This window comes from Anopheles gambiae, chromosome 2 (assembly GCF_943734735.2).
Source record: "Anopheles gambiae chromosome 2, idAnoGambNW_F1_1, whole genome shotgun sequence".
Lineage (NCBI taxonomy): Eukaryota > Metazoa > Arthropoda > Insecta > Diptera > Culicidae > Anopheles > Anopheles gambiae.
The window spans coordinates 24,901,392-24,926,509 of record NC_064601.1 but is presented as its reverse complement, the minus strand read 5'-3'; the positions used below and the strand labels follow the sequence as shown (position 1 = coordinate 24,926,509).

Below are 25,118 nucleotides of genomic sequence, written 5' to 3'. Positions count from 1 at the left end.
TTGTACATTGTGTGCAAAAGAGAGCGAAAACGCAACCCAATTATGTCAAATGTGGAATCTGTCATAAAATATAACCATGAACTTACCCGGTCGAATAAAACATTTAGCTTAGAAAATTTCGCTCTGCAAGTCGCCATTTTATTCATTCGTCATTGTTCATCCACTTGTTCTGGATTAACTGGCTGCTCGTGTGGTTTGTGAAAAAGAAAATTCTAGGAAACCCGGAAATAAGTGGTTTTAAATTTGTGACTACCAGTTTGCTGTAAGTTTTAAATCTGTGAACAATAATGACTGACGCCGAGAAGACCGCACCAGAAACCACCGCCGAAACAAAGGGTAAGTGAATTTCACATCTTGTACGGTCGTAATAACGGGAAGGGCTCGGTAGAGGATGATTAAATTAATGACGTCTTTTGTTCATTTTGTGCTGCATTTACAGAAACGACCAAAGCGGAAAACGATGGAACTGAAGGCGATGTGCAAAAGGACAACGGTGAGTAAAAATGTTGCTTTTTGGTTACGGTCAGAGCGGGGAGCATGTTAGCAGCGAAAATGTAGCAATGGCGGCCGCTTGGCCTTGTGTGCTTGGTGTAGCGCTAGCGCTACGCACCGCTAGGGATGTCGGCTTGAATTCAAGATGGCGGACGTACTGACGCCACTTGCTAGCGGTGAGAATTTGTGTTAAAAGAACAGCGAAAAGGCTCGTTTCTTCGATGATATCCATTATTTTTTTTTGAAGTAATCGCTCTTAATTGATCCATTTGTGATATTTTTCCGTGCATCAGATTATTTATGATGAAGTGCAGTACAATCGATTAATTTAATAGGTCATGGACCTTTCCTCCCCCCACACTTCTATGGACGCCATTTGCGGTAGTTCTTAGTAGCAAGGGTTGGTGATCAAGCTTTGTACCTTTGTCTACGTGCAGCAACTGAAATTCGAATGTTTCGTTTGTTTTCCCTCGCATTTATTGTTTCTAGAACACCAACGTACGATCAATGTTGGTAACTTGCCGAAAGATATTACGGAGCAGCAGCTGCGTGATCACTTCGCGGGGCATGAGGTAGAGCGCGTTGAGATTTATCACTATCTCCGCAACACGCTTGCCCTGCTGGTGTTCAAGGAGAAAGCGGCCGCTCAGAAGGCTTGTGAGGAGAAGGATGGTTCGATGCTGAATGATCGTCGGCTTCGCATCCATATCGAGTACATTACCATCCGGTACACCAAGAAGGACGTGATTGTGGCCGTCTTGGACGATGACATGACCGAGGAGAAGCTGTACGATCGCGTCAAGGAGCACTGCGAGGTCACGCAGGTGTTCATCTTCCATCCGCTCGGCTACGTGCACCTTGGCAAGGATGTCGATAAGGCAGCGGTGCTGGAAAAGCTGAACGCCGGCGGGCTGAAGGCGTACGACGTGAATGGGCGCGATCAGAACCAGCACGTCGACCTGTGGCGTGCGGCCAAGCTGTTCTTCCGCAACCGCAACCGGGTGCAGCTGCTGAACATACCCCAGAAGTGGGTAGAAAATACGGAAGAGCTGAAGAAGGCTTGCTCCGAGGCGGGCACCATTACCGAGGCCATCGCTAACAACGTCAGCCAGGGATCGTCCAACTATTACGCGCGCATTTTCTTCGAAACGGAGGAGCAGGCGGCGAAGGCAGCCGAACTGCTGAACGGCAAAGTGTTCGAAGGCAAGCGCATCCACGCGCTGCATCTGTCATCCGCGCTGCTGCCAAACTACAAAACGTCCGTTTATGTGGCGCCGCTGGAACGCACTGTCACCGAGGAGGAAGTGTACGAGCATTTCAAGCAGTTCGGTGATATCGATTTCGTCAACCGGCGCAACTGTGGAGAAAATGCCATCGTTTGCTACAAGACGTCGGAGGCGGCAGAGAAAGCGCTTGCCTGCACCACCTTCCCGGCTCCGACCGAAGCCAACAAGGAGGCCACCAAGACGGTCACCGTCTTGCGGTACGATGGGCCGCTGGTGCTGCGTGCCACAAGCGTGAAGCGTAAGGCAGCTAGCGGCACCGCCAAGGGTGCGGCCGGTGAAGGCAAGACGCGTGAGTCTCGCCCGGCAGGTGGTTCGGATCGCGAAAAGTCGCACAAGGACATCCTGCAGAAGCTGCAGGCGTTCTACCCGGTGTACGTGTCGAACATTCCGTTCAGCTGCCCGGCGCACGTCATCCGTGAGTTCTTCTCCGGGGCCGGTGGTGAGGTGAAGTTTATCTTCTCGCCCCAGCACTACCATCCGTACCGGCTGAGCTCCCCGCAACCGGTCAAGACGGCGATGGTGTACTACACGCGCCGCAGCGACATGCTGAACGCGATCAAGCAGCTGGACAAGAAGATGCTGAACAATCAGCACCTGCACGTGCTGCCCGGACGCGGAGACTGCAACTTCAGCCAGCAGAAAACGGTAAAGCTGTCCAAGATCACTGAATGTAAGTACCGAAAGAAGCTTTCCCACAATTTTGCCATCGACAAGCAGGCTCGAGCGCGGGACCTGTTCCAGTGATCGGTGCTGCTAGCCGCGTGTGCAGTAAGTAACACGTTTAATAAAACAAACCCGTATTTCTTTTCTTTCTCCCTTCCACAAACAGCCCTGTCGGAGGACGCCATTTTCCGCAAGATGCGTCCGCTAGGTAAAGTTGTACGTTTGACCAAAAAGAATCGCTCACTGGCATTTGTCGAGTTTGCCGACGCTGCCGATGTTGAGAAGGTCTTGAAAATGAAGCCGGACGAGCTGACGATCAATTGTGTCTATTCGAAGATCACGAAGGACGTCAGCCGCCGGCTGTACAACGAGTCCGATCCTCGCATTCTGGGTACAATCGTGCGCTTGCTGCGCCGCAACCCGAAGATGCTGAACAAGACCACCGGGGCCGGTCCACTTATGGGCGGCAATAGTGCCGTTGGCGGTGGTCCCGGTGGATTCGGTGGTGGCAAACGCCCTCGCATGAATGGTCCGCCTGGTGGTAAGCTTTTCTTTCTTATCGATCTACTAGTTTGTTTTACTCTTCATCGCCTATATTTTCCTGTACACTTTCATAATGTAGAGATGCATTTCTGTTTGTTAAATTCTTCTACTCACAGTGCCTTCGCACGTCGTAATAGTTCTATTTCTCGTTATAAATTTGTATACTTTTTATTGCTATTTTTTCATAGCAATTTTCATTAGCATCTCTATGATGTTTTGTGCCCATTAAGGAACCGTGAGAGAACGTTTACTTTTCATAAAATGTGGTGAGAGTTGAATTTAGCTCAAGATGGCAATGTCCCAAAAAAAAAGCAACTAATATTGCTGTGTTACAGTGTCATTCTTTTCCATTGCTGTATCAATTGAAAACCATCGTTTCATGTAGCTCGGTTGTATAGCAGCAGCGCAACTGAAATTAGAAACGCCCTCGCTTTTACAGGGTTTCCCACGATTTATTGGTTGGTTCCCACGATTTATTGGTGCGTTCCCACGATTTTTTGGTCATTTCCCATAATTTTTTGGTAGCAACCCACGATTTATTGGTCGGTTCCCAAATATTATTGGTCGGTTCCCAAATATTATTGGTCGTTTCCCAAATATTATTGGTCGGTTCCCAAATATAATATAATATAATACCGACCAATAATATTTGGGAAACGACCAATAATATTTGGGAACCGACCAATAATATTTGGGAACCGACCAATAAATCGTGGGTTGCTACCAAAAAATTATGGGAAATGACCAAAAAATCGTGGGAACGCACCAATAAATCGTGGGAACCAACCAATAAATCGTGGGAAACCCTGTAATGAAAAAGAGTTTTGATAACAAAAGATCCTGAATCAGCCAAAATAATTGTTGTAACAGGTCTTGTTTCCAACATTGTCAAGCCATCCCTGACCCAATCATTGATCGTGTTGATCCCAGCACGAATTCCTGGGTAAGATCTTCTGTCATTGATATCTGTTTGCCAATTCTTACCCTGATTCATGTTGTGCTTCTGTAGTTCCAGTGTCCCATGAATGCGCATGAATTTCTTTTTAACATGCTTGTAATTGGATATTCAACTAGTATCGTTCTCTCGCAATGTATGCACAAGACAGCAATAGTACTACTAATCTTTTAGACATTTTTCAATGAACTAGTACATTTCCTTTAGTAATCTATTAGACACACGATTGCTACAATTGATCCATTCGACGACGTATTTAAAAAAGAACCCTTTATCTGCGTGTGAGAGGTGATACGTGCATCTTAGTTTGGCTAAGTTGAAGACGCAACCAGTTTCGAATTGCGAAGGCCATGCGTTTTTACGCATTAAGATTCGAGTATTGGCTCTTCACTTTTACTTACGAACATAAAAGCGCGCGTAGGGTGCAATAAAGGACCTGAAGGTGCAAGCAAGCGAGATGCGCTGCGCAGTGTTAGTGGTCGATTGGATGATTGTAGTGCGTACACATTTCACGCTCAATACTTTTTTTGTTGGCATTTATAATGCGACGAAGGGCTGGAGTGTGGTGGCATACGGCTTGTGTCGGTCCGCCCTCTCGTCGCCGGAATGCATTCAGGGTGAATATTTCTCATTATTCCCATTTCTCTCTCTCTTCCCAACATTTACCACTTCTCTTCCAGGTTTCGGCAATGTGCCTCCCTTCAATCCGAATGCCGGAGGCAATAACCTTAATAACAACCAAGCCATCCAGGACCTGCTGCGCCTGGCGTTCATGTCTGGCAAGAACGTTGGCGAAAGTTTGGCCGCCGGCGGTGGCAATGTTGGTGGCAATCAGGGCCCCAACCGCGGTGGCGGCGGCGGCGGTTCTTTCAATAATGCCGATCCTCCAATTTCTAACCAGGGCGGCGGCAACAATGCCTTCGGTGGTGGTGACGGTGGCTTCGGCGCCGGCGGCGGCGGCGGTGGTGGCGGCCGCAATATGAACAATCGTAATCAGAACATGAACTTCCGCGGTGGTAACCGCAACAATCAGAACAACAACGTCGGTGGCAATCGAGGCCTCGGCAACAACAGCAACAACAATGCTGGTGGTAACAATAATTTCGGCAACCAGAACCAGAGCGGTGGTGGTAGTGGTGGGCCACGTGGCGGCGGCGGTGCGCTCGGTGGTGGTGGTGGCAACAACAACAGCGGTGGTGGTATGATGAACAACCGCAACATGAATAACATGAACAACCGCAACAATAGCAACAATATGAATATGAACAACAAGCGCACCGGGGGCAACAACAATCTGCCGCAGCAGAATGCTGCCCTCCCGGCCGGCGGCGTTGCTGCCGCCGTCGGTGGAGGCAATATGAACAAGGGCGGTGGCATGCGGGGCAACAACAATCAGGGCATGGGTGGAGGTGGCAGTGGAATGGGCAGCGGTGGGGGTGGTAACATGAACATGAACCGTTCGAACAATAGTATGGGCGGGGGCAGCGGTATGGGTGGGGGTAACAACCGCAACAATCGCAACAACTTCAACGACACCAGCTCGTTTGGCGGTGTCGGCGGTGGCAATAGTAACTCGTTCGGCGGTGGTAACAACAACTTCTCGAACGACAACTTTGGCGGTGGTCGTAACAACGACAACAGCTACTCGAACGACAACTTTGGCGGTGGACGTAACGATAGTTACTCCAGCGATAGTAACTTTGGCGGTAATAGCGGCGGCGGCGGCGGAGGCCGTAACAATTTTGGTGGCAATCGCAACAACGATAGCTACGGTAGCAACCGCAACGATAACTTCGGCGGTAGTGGTGGCGGTAGCTCCAACTTTGGAGGCGGCAACGCGTTCGGCAACAACAGTCGCTTTAGCAACGACAATGATGGCCCGTTCAGTGGCAACAGCGGCGGCAATGCCGGTGGCGGTAACAATTCCTTCGGTGCGAATAACCGCGGCAACAACTCGTCCAACAGCCGCTTCAGTGACGATAACATTGGCGGCGGCGGTTACGGCGGTGGTGGCAACACCAGCAACCGCGGGGGCAATTTTAACGACAGCGGCAACAACTTTGGTGGCAACAACCGCGGCAGCGGTGGCAACCAGAAGCCCCAGGGTCTGTTCAACCTCGGCGGAGGTGGTGGCTCCGGAGGTGGAAACCTCGGCGGAAGCGGCAACATGTCGTACAATAACAATTTCGGCGGCGGCAACTCGAACAATTCGGGTGGCAACAATTTCCGCAACAACGACAACAACAAGGGAGGCTGGAACAGCAACAACAGTGGGCTGGGTGGTGGCCGATCAAACAACAACCAGGACAATATTGGTCGCCTGGCGGGTAGTCTGTTCAGTCGCCGCTTTTAAGCTAAATAACGTGTGTCGCGCTTTTTGTTGATGCGAAAAGGCGTTTTTGAAATAATAGTTGGTGGTGTTGGTAGCTTGTCCCGCTACGAGCCACGAAGAGGGTGCGCGCAGTGTGTTTTCGAACACACACACACAAACACACATACATATACGTGCGTGCGTAAGTACCGATATATGATCTTGACCCAGCACATGCATCTGCTGCTATTTTCTCTTAAGAATCCTTGACAAACAAAAATAGTTCAAAGTTGAGAGAAGTTCCGCAAAATTACCACCCTTCACCAAGAAAGCCCTAACCAACGTGTAACACCCCACCAACGATAGGAAACTGCAAACTTTCAGGGTGAATGTTGTTGCCCAGTAGAGTAGGGTTTAAGTTAAGAGATGTCGACATATTTGATACGATCGTGAGATATCCATGGTGTATCAATTTTTCAGATAGATTGAATTACTTTCTCCCTCCCTCCCTCCCCGTGCATTATGTTCATGCGCCCGCTTAGTTCATAATTCTAACGCCGATGTAACTAGCTTGTTTTACCAGTTTAATTGTGAACAGAATTTATTTATTTGTAACTCGACAGTTCGCAGTTTGGCACCTCCTTTACGAGCACTCTTCCATTTATTGTTTTGTTTAGCATTGACGGAAGAGGAAAATCCTTCCCTCTTGTACTGTCGGACATGCAAATTTTTAACTAAACTCATTTTATGTAAGGTATATATCGCAGGCAGTGCAAAGATACTTAGGATTAATTGGATACATGATTAAGGCAAACCACACGCGCGAAGGAGACTACCAAGCTAAACTAGGATTACATGTTTCACCTTAACATTACATTCTTTAGAAATGTATTTGAAATGAAATGCGCTTCACAAGTAGTAAATCGAGCTAGGAATGATGCAAATACATGATAACAAAGAAGTCGATTCGTGATTGGTTTTGTGGCACTACTAGTGTACGAGAGACAGAGAAAGAGCTTGATGTGCTGTGCGATGTGGTGGCTTTCGTTACGCTCCACCATTATTTAACACTTTATTCTACAACTTCTGATTCGTCGTCGCAAAAGTGTATCACCTTTGTAGTATGACAGGCGACGAAACGGTTTTACACCGACTCAAACCTTTAGTGATCTTTTTAGCACTGTTTTGATGTGATGCTTGAAAAATAGACTCATCTTTTCTTTGTCTTTCCTGTTGATTGGTTGGTTGAATAGTTCCAAAGCACAGAGGATCGCTGATAACTACAATCTAAAACGAAATTCATAACAGTTTGAATGAGTCAACCGCAAATAAAGAAGTGTATCATTTACGAGGCAACTGCATGATCAGCTGCAGCTGCTGCATGAATTCAATGCACGCACATTGCCCCCGATCCGTACAGCAAACGATGGTTAATAATAGCTGTTCTCTTGCGAACTTAGCACGTTTTTTTGTAAATAATAGTTCGGCACTCAAACTTAGCATCGGGTTTGAATAAACCACAACGTGTGTAAAAATTCACCTGATAATGGTTTTTATTAAAACACATAATCAATTTTCTTGAACATGTTTAACAAGCACCACATCCACGTCAGATCGTACTACAATTAGCCTAAAAGCTTCAATCACAGCTTGGTCGATCGTACTAAGTGTAGAAATATGCATTGTGTATTATTCCAGAATAATTGGAATAAGTTTTAACGGGGCACATATTTAGAGTCTCTCAGTTCAAAACACTTAGTAGAAGAGAGACCGACCAATAACCTCTGTTGCTAGCGGGCGGTCCCAGCCAAATACATTCGCTCTTGAATTGTGTGTATTGTGCATCATATTTGGCAAGAAAGTTAGGTGGTTTGCGCATGTCGAAACAGATTCGATTTATAAATAGTGAAAAACATGTACAACAACAAGATCAGTCAGTGTCAGTCAGTCCATCCCGAGTGTACACGTGTATGTTGACTATCGGCTGGTGTGTATTGGCACACGTGTTCTTTTTCCCTGAGACAGTACCGACCCCGTTGCCAATTCATAGGCGCGCGCATAAGTGTGCAACGGTAAATATGATTGTGTCGTGGAATGATTGAAAAGCATGATAGTATTTATAATTAAAATAATATGCTCAAACCCGACGCAACTACTTCGTGCGGCGTTTCTGCTAAAAGAAGAAGAGGAGGGAACACACGGATGCTAATTCCTAGCAGAAAAGCAAACCCCGTAAGCTAATACAAAAAAAAACAAAACAAAACATTCAACTAAATAAAATTGGGAAAACCAATACTTATAAATACTTGGTTTGACAAGTTGTCTGATTTTATATTTCCATAGACAAGAAAGCATACCTATAGAGCCTAACTAGCTTGTGGGAACAGTTTAATATTTATCCTTCCCTTTTTACAGTAAAACACGGTAGCATTGTACACCAACGGCAAGAAGTGTACCTGATGTATGCCACAAAATTGTATCAAATGGTAGCAAAAGAGTGAAGAGACTCAATAATACAAACAATGATGGACCACTTGTCGATCGTTACGGGTAGTTTCGCTTACCGTCTGTTTTGAAAACACTTGGCTTCCCGATTGCCCTGCCGCACAGGAATTCCGCCGGATGTCCGCATTCAGCAATATTACACCATATAGAAGGATGGAAAGGAAATAAACAACCAGCAGCCACCAGTTACTGCTGCAGCTATCTTCACCACTGAAACCCAATGCGTGTATGCGCTTGCAACGCGTCAACAGAACTTCAATCTCCTCATATTCCCGCAATAGGGAGCGAAAAGCGTTCACTACTCATTGTCCAAAGCTCTAATGTGTACACTATTTTGCCTTAGTCATGTGGCGCACTTGCATTGTATGGTATTATGGCATTTCTGTCTTCACCAACAGCTTTTGTTCAGACGAGAAAAGAAAACACGTTGCTGTGGTGCTGGTGGATGATGTGAACGGTATACAGCTGATTGCATTTAATTGCGATGCACATCTCAAAAACAAAAATACAGCATAATAATAATAGTGTTTGGTGTGCCTTAACACACAATTCTCGATCAACCAGCTTCGAGACGCGCGCAGTTATATTAACATTTTTAGAGCGAATTGGATTTACCTTTGAGTCGTCCTCAATCTGCCAAAGGAGCAGCAAAGCAAACACACCTTGCTGGTAGCGCTTGACGCGCGTGTAGCAACTTATGTAAGTAAAACTTAATTATGCTTCTGCCACCATTTTTGGCCGCCTTGGACGCATCGAGCGTTGTTTCACATTAGCTTTTTAGCTAGGATAGTCAATCACCACCACCAACCCGAAATAGGGAGAGCTCTGATCTTCCAATAGACACACACACACCTCTCACGATCGCCTCGTCTAACGTTGCCCTCGAGTGCATCATGTTCGTGAGCGAACTATCCGAAAGCATCCTGCTGATGTGTGTATCATCCAGGACGAAGGAATAATAATGTAAGATCTCGATTTAAAAAAAAACCCAAATGATCATTGCTCTCCATCCGTCTTCCCGTTTAAAAAGATGTTATTATTCTTATAACTCTTATTATAACCCGTCTTATTCTAGCAGTTAGTCTTTGTTTCTGTTGCCACACTAGTGTTAAACACAAGTGGGCTGAAACATAGCAATTTAAATATTCTATGGGTACGACTCAACATTCCTAGTAATGTAACGGATTGATGGCTCTCCAAAACATCGTATTCCTATCACTCACTGCCCGATGGGGGAGCAATAAAGCCCCGAGACAAGTGCCGCCGTTGTTGTACTTGGCGCAACACGAATTGCATTCCAGGACCGTAAAGTTACCTCTCGTTTATTGGACGTGACAGAGGGAAGGGTGAGTCCTTCGAGCAAATCTTGACAAACCCGTCTCCAAAAGGATCCATCCTATCCGGCACTATCGGTAATCTTATTACGATACGGGGGCATGCGGACACAGTAACATTTCGTAGTCTGTGCTGTGTGCATTCCTGTTTTTAGTGCGTACCCACGACTCTCATCATGTTCCTTGCTCTCTGTTTTTATAAATTGTATTATTACATTATTATGCTTGCAAATATCTTCCCAATCACTTACACCTACTGCTGAACAGTGTGCTACTAATTATACTTTGATCTATCTTTTAGTGTCCAAGAAGCCTGTGGGGTGTATTTTAATGATAATCGTCGATTTATACTTAAATTAAACTAATTAACCTTTAACAAGCTTATCGTTCGTCCGCGGAGTGATCATCATCATCATCATCTGGATACATCGTCTGCGACACGATCTATGGTGGTAAATATGAAAAGGGAGCCATCTTGTAAGTTGGTTACTGGTACAATGATTATATTGTTATTGCTATTACTTCATATTTTAAATGTAAATTTCGCTATGCTCAATCATAAACGAAAGATTCCAAAACGGTGTTTCGAATGAGTAATGCTCAGCCGTCCCCGTAAATGAGCAAATGTGTAAATGACGTGTGACAGATGGTAGGAGATATGTTATTTACAATTACCTCAAATAATAGCCAAAGTGTGCGTGTGTATGCTTCCAGCATGATTGCGGAAATGCTGTTATACTCTGCTACTAACGGAAAGCTGGTGTGTGCTGTAGTGTGTGAAACATTGGATACAAACAAACAAACAAAGGCAAACGCCCGAGGCCCATTTGGTTGTGTCACCGCCCCAAACAGATCGGCCGGGAATGTTGAATAAAACAGAATCAAACTGATTTGTGCGCCTCTTAGTTCCGACGAAATGGGTGGCGTTGTGTGCTCTATCACTGGACTTGCAAAGCGGCGGGGATCATCTTGTGGTTCTTCACAAAGGTTTTGGATGCACACGATGGCGTCGATGTTCGAATGTAGAATGTGTGAAGAAGGGTTACAATTCTATTGGAACATGGAAGCATAATCATGTGTCAACAAAACACCGTTTTTGCTTTCCACACGCGCACACAACCTCGCGTTTCGAAAGAACGAAGGGGGCCCCACATCGTTTGTTGAAAATCAAAATTTACTGACTTGTGTATTTGTTTACCTCATTTTTCGATATATATTCTCTTCTCCCTCAACAATAACCACAACACGCTCTCGCTCTGGTTGGTCGTACTTGATGTCCGAATCTGTTTCTCTTTTCCACCTCCCGCTGCGGCTAATGATGGTCCCGGTTGGGGTTTTGCTTGTATCGGTTTGGTCCACGTTCTTCTTTTCGCACTCAACATCTCATCGCATCTCCCCTGGTCTTGGTTTTGGTACGTTCCGTGCATTGGCCCTTCGGAAGACACGTTCGACGACGAGCGTTACTATCAGTCGATAACGCCCACGCCGGCCCTGCCCGTACCGGCAACGATACAGGCGGTGGCACCGGCCACCGTCGTCACGACCGTGATCACCAGCGACAACTCCTTCCAGTCGGAGTACATCCCGGTGCCGCGGGGCGACGAGCGGTACGAGTTCGCGGCGAGTATGATGCCGCGCGACACGCGCATGTACGAACCGGGCGGACTTGTGTCCGCGTCCGGACCGATGGGTGATGCCACTGCTGCCGCCGGTGGTGGCGCTGGTGGCGGTGGCAGCCTCTCGAACGCTGGCCCACCGCCTCCCGTCGTTCCGCTGTCGTACCGGGGAGACGAACGGCACTACTATCCGGTGGTCAGTACCATCACCAGCTCCTATCTGCTCGACAACCGGCAGTACGAGCAGTCGCTCAACTCACCCTCGATGATGCACGAGCGGCTGTACCAGCCGACGACGCACACCATTACCAGCGGCATGCTGTACAACGAGCGGTCCCACTACGAGACGGCCAGCATTGCGGCCGTCGGCGGGGCGGGCCCACCACCGCCGCCCCATCTGGCCAGCCTGTCGAACAACAGCGACTGCCACGCGGTCGACATCATGATGCGCTCGGACGCGTCGGTCGCGGCAGCGGCTGCGGCAGCAGCGGCCGCCGGCATCGAGCACGCGGAAGCGTCCTGGCGGGCGGAGATGATGGAGCGCCAGGACGAGATCGATCGCCAGTACTTGGTGCTGTTGCCGCGCGAGGACAAGATCGAGCCGCAGGACGACCTCTGAATGGTGGGGACCGGCGGTCGGTCGCTAGCAGCTACCGGCGGCTCACAGACGTTCTAAAGCGTGCTCCTCCTCCTCCTCCTCTCCTCTTCCTGTGACACTCTTGTGGTGCTTTTGGAGCAGGAGTAGAGGAAGTGTGGTAGTGGTAATGGTCAGTTGAGTAACAAGGAAGAGAGAGAGAGAGAGAGTACGAGGAGACACCACCTCCAATCTGCAGACATTCGTGTGTGCTCTTACACATCGCGAACCACCACCACGGGTGACGCACAGAAATTGCCTTATATCCTGTAAATGAATGCAGTGCAGAACTGGACAGAGGAGAAGACTGCCTTTGTGTGGAAGGAAGTGGAGAAACCACGTCTCAAATGCCCGACAAATGGTCAATTTTTGTAGCGCGCAATACCAGTTGATGCACCCGATGGCGAAGGAGAGGACAAAGACAGCGAAAGGCCGCCGCAAAGAAGGGTCGTAGCAGAAGAAGAAAAAGGAGGAAGAGAAGGATTAATAGGGAAAGGTTTCTTCCTCCTTGCGCCGCCGCCGCCGCCGCCGCCAATATATTAAAAGACGTTTTTGTAGTAATCCAATGTTCAAGCAATTTATAGACTAAAAAGAAAAAGAAGGGCGCATTATTATTAACTGACATTATATACATAGAGGAAATGTGCAGTAGCGTGGTGTGTGCGTGTTTGTGGTGGTACAACTGTGTGTGGAAGAACGCGCAAACACAAAAAAAAAACAAGTTTCTTAAGCAACAAACATGGCTTTAAAGACAGCAATGAGGAAGAGAGAGAGAGAGAGATAGAGATAGATAGAGAGAGAGAGAGAGAGAGAGAGAGAGAAAGAGAGAGAGAGAGAGAGGAGGGAGGGAGAGAGACAGAGAGAGAGAGAGAGAGAGAGAGAGAGGTTCTAGAAAAGCAGAGAACAAACGCAGCGAGAGTTGGTTGAAGCAACTCAACAACTACGACGAGTACCCATTATTCTAAAACAGTAATGATAAGACACTGGGGCTGAGCAATAACTAACTAACGGAGTAAGAAACATAGAAACAACTATATAGAAGTAATAAGCAATATATATATATATACAGGGCAACAAAAAAAAAAAAGCCCGATTTGTACGTTGATTGTTTTGGACGTTTTCTTTTGTTCTTTTTTTATAAGATAAGATTTCATTAGGACAATAATTACGAAGCGAAAGTAGTAGACAAATAGATTGTAGAGTATAGTAATACACCTAGCCGGCGCAGCGTGTAGCTGCTAAAAGCCCACATTAATTAACATAGGGGAGGGACACAGATACTACAACTATGTTACCACGTTGCGAAGGCGAAGGCCAAAGTCCGATAGGAAACTGAACTAACTACTAAAACCTTAGCGTGTTCCTTTTCTAACGTTACTCTCGTACACGTACGAAAGCTGGGAAACACTATAAAACGATTCAAAAAGGACATTATTAACAACGATGAGCGAGCACTATTAGTAATATAAAATACACACAAACACACTCACTTGTTACCACATTACTATAGGAGGGGGAAAGCTAGGATTTGGTAAACCGAAGGCAACGACGATAATATAATAAAATGCAAAGCCGGGCGGGCGGGATAGTACCGTGGTAGGTAATATTATGAAGAGAAGGGCAAACGCGCAAAATCAAGTATATTAAGAATTTATATTGAACAACAATAACTGGCCTTAAACATATTAAACTATATTTACAACGAAAGGAAAACAAACAAACAAACAACGAGGACAAAACTACTAATGCTCTAACTATTTATAGCAGCAGCAAAAACTCTGTGGTGCGATCGTTTTGTGGGTCCCTTCCCGGCTAACAACTAACCGTTTAACGAGAAACGATCTCTCGATTATTATACATCGTGATCGCGATCGTGATCGTGGCATACGAGGATTTGTACATAAGATTCACGCCTGTATGAATTTCTAACCCAACCTCCCTCCCCTCCTCCGTACCCATTTATCACACCATTTTTTGTAGAAGTGTTACATGAAAAAAGTTCTTTATATACGGAAGTTAAAAACAAACGTTTCAAATTGAACACAACACACGAAGTGCAGTAGTAGAAAGGCTAACAACACCGCTCCAACTGATATAGCCACGAGCACGTTTCACACTTACTTACTTATCGTCTTACTACTACTACTACTATCTCAATCGTTATCTGTATTTGATACTAATATCTCTTTCTCTGCTACTATCACCACTACTATCACTACTACTGCTATTATTACTATTACTACTATTGCAAACTAACTACTACACTACCACCACACTTGCTATATCTTTCCCTCCCCTATCCTCTTATTATTACACTAAAAAGCGCTGCTTACTAGGTTGGTAATAATGATCATGAATCATGAGGCTAAGTACTATGTTAGCGAGCCCTCAGTACTTCAATCGACTAAAGGTGAGATAGAGAGAGAGAACGACTTTACTTGTCAGCCAAAATCAAAATTAATAATTGCATGCTTTTTTTTCTAACATACATATTTATACATAAAAAAAGAAATGTGAGAAGGGCCGGTTTTTGCTACGCTAGTTCTTCAAACAGTGGTTGAGTTAACAAAATAGAATTGTTAAAAAGTGATCACGTGCCAATAGAAGAGAGGAAAGCGAGCGAGAAAACAAATCATAAGTAGATTGTGATGATTGCTTATTAATTAGTAGGAATCCGGTACGGGGTAAAACCAATGGTGCGCAATTATATAATAATAATATATAAACAACAGTAAACAGAACTGAGCAAATTGTTAACGTCACAAAAAGGAGCTAAATTTAATGAGAGCGAGAGAGAGAATGAGATGCGTATAAGGCCTTACCGATAAAACTATATATCGGCTAAAAACGGGAAAAATGTACTGTGTTACTAAACGTGTTAAACATTGGTTATTAAAGCGAAACTGAGCAAAATAGGCAGGAGCATTGGAAGAAACCACAAATATGATCACCTGAATTTGTTTCATCTTTTGGTCAAAGAATTTGAAAAATTACTACAACAAACATGACTTAAAATCGTATGGAAATGTTTTACTTCAACACCAAATTGGCTTTAAATAGATGAACGTATTGTAAATCGAACCCGAAAATCTAATTTCCCACGTGTTCACTGACCTTAGGTTACCTTCAACTAACACCAGCTTTATTAATCAGCTAATAGTACCCGCATTAGTCGGTGCACCCGAATAACACAATGTGACACTGTCATTGAAAAAGTGAACAAATTTTGCACACAGCAGGCGGGCGACGCCATCACCACCTGCGCCTAGCAGTTGGGAAGAAGTGTCGTCGAGGTAGTAACAACCAGGCATCTTTAGTGCACCTACTCTTCTTGCACTGTACATGCGCGTGGTCAGACTTGTGTTTGTGCGTGTGTAAGTGTGTGTGTGCATAGGTTGCATTAGCGTTTAAAATCAAAATTCCTCCCCTCTCTAACCTAAATGAATGAGTTATCGAAACCAAGTAGTGATATTTAGAAGATTCTATATACTTGCATATATAAACACAAACGAAAGTCTCTCGATATATAAACCGAATTCAATGATAGGGATATCCTCTTATGATAGACACCATTATTCTATTTGAAATGAAGTGAGTGAAGACAACGAAGAGAGCGATACTACTAAAAGTGGGATGAAAGGCAAGTTTAAAAAAAAAGTGTATTACAAACCTACCAACTAGGATTGAAAACAGATAGAAACGAGATAAAAAAACACACGCCTTCCAATTATTCTATAAGCAAGCTGACACGTTAGGTTTTTTTTATATAGACTATAGATTAATACTGGATCAGTAGAAGTTTTTTGAAGTAGCGTTGTCTTCGGGAAAGTGTTTGGAGTATGATTAGTATGATGGATAAAGGTATTAAGAACGTGCTCTTACACATTAGGACATACACACACACGTACACACATCGGTTGGGGAAGCATTTCTTCTTCTATACCTAGCCAGATGTGATATCGTTGTCATCGTCACCATGGTGACAACGACGCGAACATTAAGCGTAGGGATGAGAAGAAAGGCCCCTAAGCGATCATTCAACATATAAAAACAAAGTTGGCCATCGGGTTTCCCAGAAGCAATAGCCTCTCTATAAAGCGGATCGATATTTCAACACAAAGAAAAGGCAACGGCGTTAGGTGAGTAAACAGAATGAAAACATTAAAAAAAAGGTTCAAAATCAAATGCTATTAGGGTTTTCTTCACAAGTAGCTGCGGGTTGATATTTACCATTTAAAAAGAAAACTGATACGCCAAACAACAAAGAAATGGTCCTCAAATCAGGCGACAACCATGCCAAAATGAAACAAAGATACGTATTTTCTGCTGGGTACAGCTGTCCCTGGGTATTGAAATAATAACAGCATACCTCTGCAGACAGCAGCAAGGGGGGTGCCAGGATTGTATGGTAAACGGCCGGAGCCAGGTAAACAAGAACCTAAAATTGGACTGCAATAAGATCATCAATAGACACCGAATACAATGAAAACCGAAACTGGTGTTTGTGTGTGCCTAATACCCTATATTACTAATCGTGCGTCGTACAGCTAGGACGGCGGGGCAGGTTTAATGGAGGTAGTGAAGGTAGATTGAACAGACAAACCCACATGGTCGCGCCCAGTGTGCTAGGAAAAGAAGGCAAACCGGTAAACCCCAACCCATAGAAGGTAGAATCTGCTAAGAGTGTGATAAAACTGATGAAAATACAATGAAAATGTCCTTCAGCAACCATCATACCACTCTCCCCTAGAGGCTCTGTGGTACACGGGAAGGTGGTGGAGGTATTCATAGTGGAAGGAAGGATATGATATAGTCAATTAACAGTGAGAAGACAGAAGAAGGTAGAAGGGAATTTCGCCCGAAACAAAGACGCCCAGTTTATATAAGAAGGTGCAGGCGATCGACAGAGTGGAGAGACAGAGTTTATGCGCTTAAAAGTTAGAAGCGACTCTAGCGAGCGTACTATTACTACTACTACTACTATATTACTACATCACTTACAATCCCCCCCTCCCTCAATCGGGTGCAAAGTATACACTTTTTCAAGGATAGCAATTGTGCCAAACACCACATTAAAATAAGAGCAGTTTGATCGAGGATATTAGAGTATTAGAGACATGCCCGAGAGTTTGTTACCAGCAGCTAGCAGCAAGAATAGCGTAATACTCCTCCCGTACGGCTCCCAAAAGAGGAGAAAACAATTAATTGGATACACAGAGCCGACTTGGATAGACGAAGAAGGAGAGGGAAGGTTAGCGAATATTATACACGCACGATCGCGCTCTGCTTGTTGATCGCGACGACGGCATACTGTTGAAGGCTACACATTGAATCAGCGTTTTCCACAGCCATTTCCTTGCTCCCATTGCACTGCGCTCTGGTCCATCCCTTCGGAGTAGTGCTTAAAGCAATCTCTTCAAGAATTAGTTCATTTTCCACGTGCGCGAGCAGCGCTTATATGTTAGCATGCGCTTAGGTGTCCGTTTGCTTTTCGTGCACATATCATCATGTACAGGATGATCGTGATGGGTGAATACTTTCGATTGCTATCCATCCATCGATCGTGTGAACTCACGATCCGTTTTTTTCGCGTTTCTTTTTCGTAATCGCTCTCTATCTATCTTAGAAAATGAGAAAGCAAGCAGAGAAAACAGTAAACAGCCAGGGGTGTAACAGTAAAAAAAAGGTGGACAACAGGGGATCGCTATAAAATTACCATTCAAGCCGGAACAACGCGGAAGAAAACACGTAACTATAAAAAGTGCCTTTTGAATGTATTGTTATTAGAACTTTTTATCACCACCGATCGTGTTCCTCTTTCGAACGATCGGTGGTTCTCAACGTTTGTGTCGTTGTCGTCGTCGTCGTTGTCGTCCTTTTTTCAATTGCATCGTTGATGCTAGGTGTGTCGTCGTGCCATTAAAAAAAGGGATTATTTCGTTACTAGGTTTAGGCGCTGTGATTTGTGTGTTTATCGGTGCACCCGCGTGCGTCCCAAGAGGATTTTTGTTTCTCTGTGTGTGAGTGTGTGTATGTGTTGTGTTGTGCTATACACCGACCTAACCCTTTCCCTTTGAACCTTTCATTATGTGGTTCGCTGTATATTGTTGCTGAATTGTTTGAGAACGCTTCTAGATAATTTATTAACCGCGCTCCTCCTACGCACGTGTTCTCGTACCATTCTCCGTCTGTGGTCACCTTTTCAGACAGCACGGGAGGGAAACAAGCTTGTTAATTAATTTTACTTACATGCCCAGTCCTTTAGTTAGTTGAATGGAAGTAGACACTAAGCTAAGCTCGAAGCAGCATTCGTAGGTACTTAGTATACAAAAGCCGGCCAGCTAAGCGAGCATGGGCGCGCAGACATGCCAAACCGGGAACATACTAATGGGGGAAATCCCCTCAAAAATGCGCCCTGAAAATGTTAATTGAACTAAGAAGAACAAAAAAACAAGGCAAGACGAAACAAACTGAGAAAAATGAGTGCATACATTTGATACACAACAACTACACTTTCTAACATTAGTTTACTCTCCTCATCTTCTCTCTACTATACTATTGTTGCTCTGTAGGTCTCTCTAAATGAGATTTTCTATGCGTTCGAACGGTTGTTTCAATTAGGAGAACGAAAACCTTCCCTTCCCCACGTTTTATAAGTCGTCAGGCAGCGCAATGTGAAATGTGTTAGGAGAGGAGAGAGGGATACGTTAGCAATGCAAAAACACTACCATCGAAATTTATACTCTCACTCTCTTTCTTCACCATCTTCATATGTTACTTTCTTATAAAGTGCGTTAGCGTACACATTTGCTAAGCTGCTCCCCCCCCCCCCCCCCCCCTTTCTCACAGGCAAAATCACACTACTCTGCGTGATTACGTTCATAGACAATTCTGACCCAGTAGTGAAAACCGAAATATTCATACACTCCCCCTTTCGTCATGATAAGCTGCATAGAACGCAAAAGGGTCACAAAAGACTTGTACACACAAAACGAACACTATTACTACTATTATTGCGCTTAAAGACACACGAAAATCATGATATGTACCGTCAAACTCTCTATCTATTGTATGATTTTCTTATGCTAATGCTTCACATAAATACATTTCAAAGAAAAACCGTGTGTGTGTGTCTTTTCAGATTTGTTTTCAAATGCATCCGTTTGAAAGAAACCCATATTGTTGAAAGGGATGAACGGTTTCGCGTCAAACCGACAGTTCCGTAACGGCCTCCTCTGTTCAAATTTAAAAACATTCGAACGTGTGTTTTTCGAACAAGGGTGACACACCTTGGCTATAGGTACCGTGTCAAAATTTGACATGACGTGACACGCGGCATGTTATTTAGGTATCTTGTTTGCCGGTGCCAGACAGCCACTAGCAAGACGGTTCGTGCTGCTGCAGTATCATCAAAATGCAGGATATTTCGGAACGTATTCTAAAATACATCGCCGACCATGGCGAAGTGGATACGCTCGATCTGGCCACCATTTTCGGCGAGGATCATCAAAAGGTTGTCGGCGGCGTGAAGAGTATCGAGGCGACGGGCGAGCTGATCCGCTCCGTGCCAAGCACGCGCAAATCCTGGAAGCTGACTGCCGAAGGCCGGGACATACTGGAGCACGGAAGCCACGAAGCAAACGTGTTCCAGGCGGTCCCCAAGGATGGCATAGCGCAAAGCGAGCTGATGAAGGTAGGATGAAATTTGAGTTTGTGTACTGTACACTGTGCCGGGTTCGCTAATCTCTCACACACACCACCCATGTTGTTTCAGTGTGGTGGCAAGAATCCGAAGGCTGGCTTCAGCAAAGCAATGTCGAACGGGTGGATCTACATCGACAAGTCTGGCGGGGCCCCGCTGGTCCGGCGCAAGGTCGACACAATCGACGATGAGGTCGGTGCGCACGTGAAAGCCATCGCCGGGGGAAAGGAATCGAGCGTACCGGACGGGGTGAAAAATGAGTACAAGAAGCGTAAGATTTTGGAGGAAAGTGTGACGAAAAGCTTCGTCCTATCGAAAGGGCCCGAATTTGCCACCACGCTCAAGAAGCTGGAAACCGATCTGACGGTGGAAATGTTGGCGAGCGGCCTGTGGAAGGATCTAAAGTTCAAGGCGTACAACTTTGATGCGCTCGGTGCACCGCCCGGCCGGGGCCAGCTGCATCCGCTGATGAAGGTGCGCACCGAGTTCCGGCAGATCTTCCTCGAGATGGGCTTCTCCGAGATGCCGACGAACAACTTCGTGGAGTCGGGCTTCTGGAACTTTGACGCACTGTACGTGCCGCAGCAGCATCCGGCGCGCGACCAGCAGGACACGTTCTTCGTGTCCCACCCGAAGATGAGCGACAAGTTCCCGCTGGCGCTAGTGGACGCAGTGCGCGATTCGCACGAGCGCGGTGTCGACGGTTCGATCGGCTACCGGTACGACTGGAAGCTGGACGAGGGGCGGAAGAACGTGCTGCGCACGCACACGACCGGTGTGAGCGCGCGCATGCTGTACAAGATCTCCCACCAGCCCGGTGGGTTCAAGCCGATCAAGTACTTCAGCATCGACAAGGTGTTCCGGAACGAAACGTTGGACGCGACGCATCTGGCCGAGTTCCACCAGGTGGAGGGCGTCGTGGCGGACTACGGCATCACGCTGGGCGATCTGATCGGTACGTTCAATGCGTTCTTCAACAAGCTCGGCATCACGGAGCTGGAGTACAAGCCCACCTTCAACCCGTACACGGAACCGTCGATGGAGATCTTTTGCTTCCATCCCGGGCTGCAGCGATGGATCGAGGTGGGCAACTCGGGAGTGTTCCGACCGGAGATGACCCGCCCGCTCGGCGTGCCCAAGGGTGTGAACGTAATTGCCTGGGGGCTGTCGCTCGAGCGTCCCACGATGATCAAGTACGGTTTGAACAACATACGTGACCTTATTGGCCCGAAGGTGGATCTAAAGATGGTGCAGGATAACCCAATCTGCCGTATGGACTGTTAATTTAAACAAAAAAGCAAGCTGAACAATACATTCACATTTCTGCTGCCACGTACGATTTGTTCTTTCGTGTCTTATCTCTAAAGAAAAAATGCTCTCTGTCTGTCTGTAAGTGTTTAAATTAATCTCTTTAAGAATGTATTAGTAATAATCGATGACAGTGAAATGTTAAAGGCGACTTTGTCGCAACCACCACTAACCATTTGCAACCTTCCCACAGTTTGACACGTACCAAGAGTGAATTTATACCGCTGTAATGTAAAGTTTCCTCCGACCGTCCCGCCGCTGCCTATTACTGCAATTACTTCGGCGGTTTGATCACTTCGAATGTGAAACCATTCTTAGACAGCTGCTCGATAAGGCTCGTTTTAGCATAGGCAGCGCCGGGAGGATAAACGCCACCGCTAGAAGCACCGGAAGAAGGGAAGAAAGAAATGATGAATCATCGATCGAAGCAAGCGAGCGCAACATGAAGATCAGCAATGCTGAGGTTACTTACGTGCCGGGCATTTTATCACTTTCACGCAAAATAGTAAGAGCAGACAGGACCAGGGCAACGCAGGTCGCTCCATAGCCCGGATTGGTGCCCGACACCTTCGTGACGATCTTTTTCGTCGGAGGGCTCTTGAACTGGTCGGTGGGTTCGAGCAGCTTCTCCTCCTTATCCCACCCTTCGCCGCGGAAGTAGATCGCAAACTGTGCGTTTTCCATCGATTTTTCCGTCGGACCTTCGTGCGACGCGTATCCAAAGGTGAACAGTTTTGGGAACTACAAGGTGGAGAGAAGACAAATAAAATCAATTTTAATTATTACGTGCTACATGGGCGAAAAGATCAGTTTGCACCAACCTTAAGCAGCATCTGGCGCCCGAATTTGAACCGACACATGATCGCAAATACGATCGCTACAAACGCAACCGCCAAAACTTGCACAATTGATCTGGTACGTGATAAGAAATGAAAAGAATAGGCTTTTAGTGAGACGATACTATCGCAAACTGCTTCGAAGCTGTTCTACTTACTCAAACGCAACGTAAGCCTTCATTTGGATCGGACGCTTCTTTTCCGTGTCGTAGAAATGGCGCTGGGAGCGCATCACGACCGACCGATCGGAACCGGGGAACGGTACCGCCCACCAGCCGTTCAGAAAGCTCGCCTTATGCACCACCATACGATCCTTAAGGCGTGGCTGGAAGTTGGGCAGTCGCGTTTTGTACAGCTGCGTCCGCAGTGGTCGCAGCTCGTTGGCGTGGGCCAGCCCGTAAATTGCCGATTCCCAGGTACCGTAGTGCAGGACCGCCCCACCGTCGTGCGGAATTTTCGACGTCACCTGCAGATACGTTTCGACCGAGTTGACCACCCCGTCGAACTGGCGCTCCAGAAACACGGTGCCGAGATCGGCCGGGATGGAATCGAACCCGCAGGCCGACACCACGTACACGCCGCGCTCCTGCGCCCGCTGGTGATACTCCAGCTGCATCCGCTCCATGTACTGCGGTTCACCGCTGACGTCCACATGGTGGGTGCCGGCATCGATGCACGCCTTCACCACCGGTTCACCGTAGAATCGGTACGGGCCGCAGCAATTGATCAGCACCTTGCACCGTTCCGCCATCTGCTTCAGCGAGTCGTCATCCTTCAGGTCGGCCGTAATGATGGGCACCTCCGACAGGTCCTTGTCCGCTTTCTTTTCGATCTCGGCCACCGTCTGGCGCAGTTTCTCGCGACTGCGGCCCGCTACGCCCCACCGCAGCCCCTCGAGCAGCTTGATGCCTTCGTAGATGGTGTATTTGCCGGTGAAGCCGCTTGCGCCAAAAATGATGACGTCCAGTCTTTCCTCGTTCTGTGCCATGTTTGCTGCGCTATCAGTTCACCACGTACCACGTCGTAGCAGGCTGGATGGAAAACGAATGAGAGTATAAATTTCACCGCCGCCTTTGCTGTGCACACACTGTTCTGTTGGTGTTGCCCTTTTACGATGGGGTCTGCGGTCCCGCATTAGGCAAACTAACACATTTAGCGGGCTATATGTGCCGTTACATATGCTTCACGGTGTATGTAAAAGGGGGCGAACTTGCATTCAGCAGACCATGCCGGGGAATGCGAAATGCAACAAAAGTGGGTGGCTAGGGGGAGGGGAGAGCGGTGTTAGTTCGAACAATCGTTTCCATTCATGGGGTGGGTTTGCACGCCTCCACCATAGTGAACCGGTTGCGGTTGAAATTACATAGCGGAGGAGCGAAACAGCGCCAATACATGCACCGTTTATTTTAATTCATTTTTTTCTCCAGCTGCTGACTCACGCTTAGCTTGTAGCTGTGTTTTTTTGCACTCGCGTTAGTTTGCGGTTTAAGGAAATGTTCAACTTTTCTACCAATCGCCATTCCCCGACCGCAAGTGTTCTTCTGAGTTGCGTTTTTGTTTTTCGTTTCTATTCCGCCCCGCTAATGATCTCATCCAACGAAGATCAATAAAAATGTATAGCGTCATCCATCACCGGCTGGTACTTTGAATAAACAAATTCTCTTTGCAGACCACTTTATGCAGATGGAATGTTATTTTATGGAAAAATCATATCTTTAGACATACGCTAGAGCTTGGGTAAGCTAAACCCTTATTTAATCGGAAGGAAAGGTAATGAAAAGCAGGCCATGTAAGCAGGAGAAGCCATTTTAAACACTTGTATTCTGCTACACTACACCCGTTAATGATTGTTCTTGTGTTTTGAACAATCTTAGCTTTGTAAAAATATAAAACTGAAACTGATATCACGAAAACGAACCTAATACGATTGAAACGAACGAAATTTTACATTATCTTTTTGAACCACGCAACAACAAAAAAAGAATCGTTTTGGTTGCTCGCGAATTTGACCTCCGACACTGCGCAACCGGCTTACGTGATCCGAAGATTACTCGATGGCGCTTGGGAGCATGATTTGCCTGAATATAGATTCACACCGACCTGGACTTTGCACTCGATGATTATCGGCCCCCTCCGTGTACCGGTTGTAATCAGCAATATTACGATTAGGATAAAACACACTGCACCGATCGTCGAACTTACCTATTTTCGCTAGAACGGCAGCCGGCGGTTGAATGAAGTGCGAGCTTCGTGTAATCGCCGCTTTATTATGGAATTCAACAAAAAATCCCCTTTGACAGACAGATAGGCGATAGAAAGAGACATACAGAAAGGGAAAGGTGATGGAATGTTGACAAATCGCTGCCGCCATCATTGCCCTGCTCGCTGTCACTTGGTGTTGTGAAAAGCGATAAAATAAGCCTTGCTGTATTTATTGTCGTGTTGTACCTAATTTATAAGCTACTTAAAATATTTGCTAAAAAAACAAATACTATTGTGAGCTTTGAAACTAAAGGATTTGCTGAGAAACGGGCACAACAACAAACGAATCACGAGCTACAGTAGAGTCCCTTGCCAACTGTCAATGTGCTGTTCTTTCCCATCTGATCTCTCCCGAACTTTCACAAGAATGATAAAACCACACACACACACACACACTTACACACACAAAAGATTTCGTCTGGTCTGGATCACTTATTTTTCTCGTCCTGTAAAAAGTTAGTTTTTTCATGGTGAAAAGCATTCGCTGCAAACGTTGTGTTCGGTGGAAGTTACTCTAGAAGCGACCGGAAGCCGAAATCTGTCGTCCGGCCAGTTGCGATCGACGCGAATAAAAGGGTACCAAAACTGCGTTCGCTCCCTTTTGGTGATGTGAACCAGAGCGACGACGACGACAACGACGACGACAACGACGGAGCTAGCAGCAGTTTCTT

The 25,118-nt window shown here is 46.2% G+C and overlaps 3 protein-coding genes across 8 annotated transcripts; 2 read left to right on the top strand and 1 right to left on the bottom strand.

Annotated features, from left to right (window-relative positions):
• The first annotated feature begins 81 nt into the window (after positions 1-81).
• On the top strand, positions 82-8,555 carry LOC3290665 (fibroin heavy chain). The gene is made up of 5 exons (XM_003436155.2): positions 82-336; positions 440-493; positions 982-2,448; positions 2,608-2,982; positions 4,620-8,555. Exons 1-5 carry the CDS (start codon positions 288-290, stop codon positions 6,290-6,292), a joined length of 3,618 nt encoding a protein of 1,205 aa, XP_003436203.2. The 5' UTR covers positions 82-287; the 3' UTR covers positions 6,293-8,555.
• An 11,126-nt stretch (positions 8,556-19,681) lies between these two features.
• LOC1273306 (phenylalanine--tRNA ligase alpha subunit) lies at positions 19,682-21,377 on the top strand. Its single transcript, XM_312272.6, has 2 exons — positions 19,682-20,032; positions 20,114-21,377. The coding sequence occupies exons 1-2, from the start codon at positions 19,754-19,756 to the stop codon at positions 21,323-21,325; spliced, it is 1,491 nt and encodes a 496-aa protein (XP_312272.1). The 5' UTR covers positions 19,682-19,753; the 3' UTR covers positions 21,326-21,377.
• Positions 21,378-21,429: 52 nt separating this feature from the next.
• LOC1273307 (saccharopine dehydrogenase-like oxidoreductase) lies at positions 21,430-24,987 on the bottom strand. Of its 6 annotated transcripts, XM_003436153.2 has the most exons (6): positions 24,848-24,987; positions 24,388-24,476; positions 22,344-23,216; positions 22,171-22,261; positions 21,822-22,090; positions 21,430-21,726 (listed from the first exon to the last, which is right to left on the bottom strand). In XM_003436153.2, exons 3-6 carry the CDS (start codon positions 23,171-23,173, stop codon positions 21,624-21,626), a joined length of 1,293 nt encoding a protein of 430 aa, XP_003436201.2. In that variant the 5' UTR covers positions 23,174-23,216; positions 24,388-24,476; positions 24,848-24,987; the 3' UTR covers positions 21,430-21,623. The 6 variants fall into 6 exon arrangements, with proteins under 6 accessions (XP_003436201.2, XP_312273.5, XP_061507395.1 ...); XM_312273.6 differs by lacking the exon at positions 24,848-24,987 and having other exon boundaries at positions 24,286-24,419; XM_061651411.1 differs by lacking the exon at positions 24,848-24,987 and having other exon boundaries at positions 24,221-24,397.
• Positions 24,988-25,118: the final 131 nt, after the last annotated feature.

Coding starts and splice junctions, on each gene's coding strand:
- LOC3290665 (XM_003436155.2), top strand. CDS start 288: ATGACTGACGCCGAGAAGACCGCACCAGAAACCACCGCCGAAACAAAG. Junction 337..439: donor AACCACCGCCGAAACAAAGG/GTAAGTGAATTT, acceptor CTGCATTTACAG/AAACGACCAAAGCGGAAAAC. Junction 2,983..4,619: donor CATGAATGGTCCGCCTGGTG/GTAAGCTTTTCT, acceptor CTTCTCTTCCAG/GTTTCGGCAATGTGCCTCCC.
- LOC1273307 (XM_003436153.2), bottom strand. CDS start 23,173: ATGGCACAGAACGAGGAAAGACTGGACGTCATCATTTTTGGCGCAAGC. Junction 22,262..22,343: donor AAGGCTTACGTTGCGTTTGA/GTAAGTAGAACA, acceptor ATCACGTACCAG/ATCAATTGTGCAAGTTTTGG. Junction 22,091..22,170: donor GGCGCCAGATGCTGCTTAAG/GTTGGTGCAAAC, acceptor TCCACCTTGTAG/TTCCCAAAACTGTTCACCTT.
- LOC1273306 (XM_312272.6), top strand. CDS start 19,754: ATGCAGGATATTTCGGAACGTATTCTAAAATACATCGCCGACCATGGC. Junction 20,033..20,113: donor CGCAAAGCGAGCTGATGAAG/GTAGGATGAAAT, acceptor ATGTTGTTTCAG/TGTGGTGGCAAGAATCCGAA.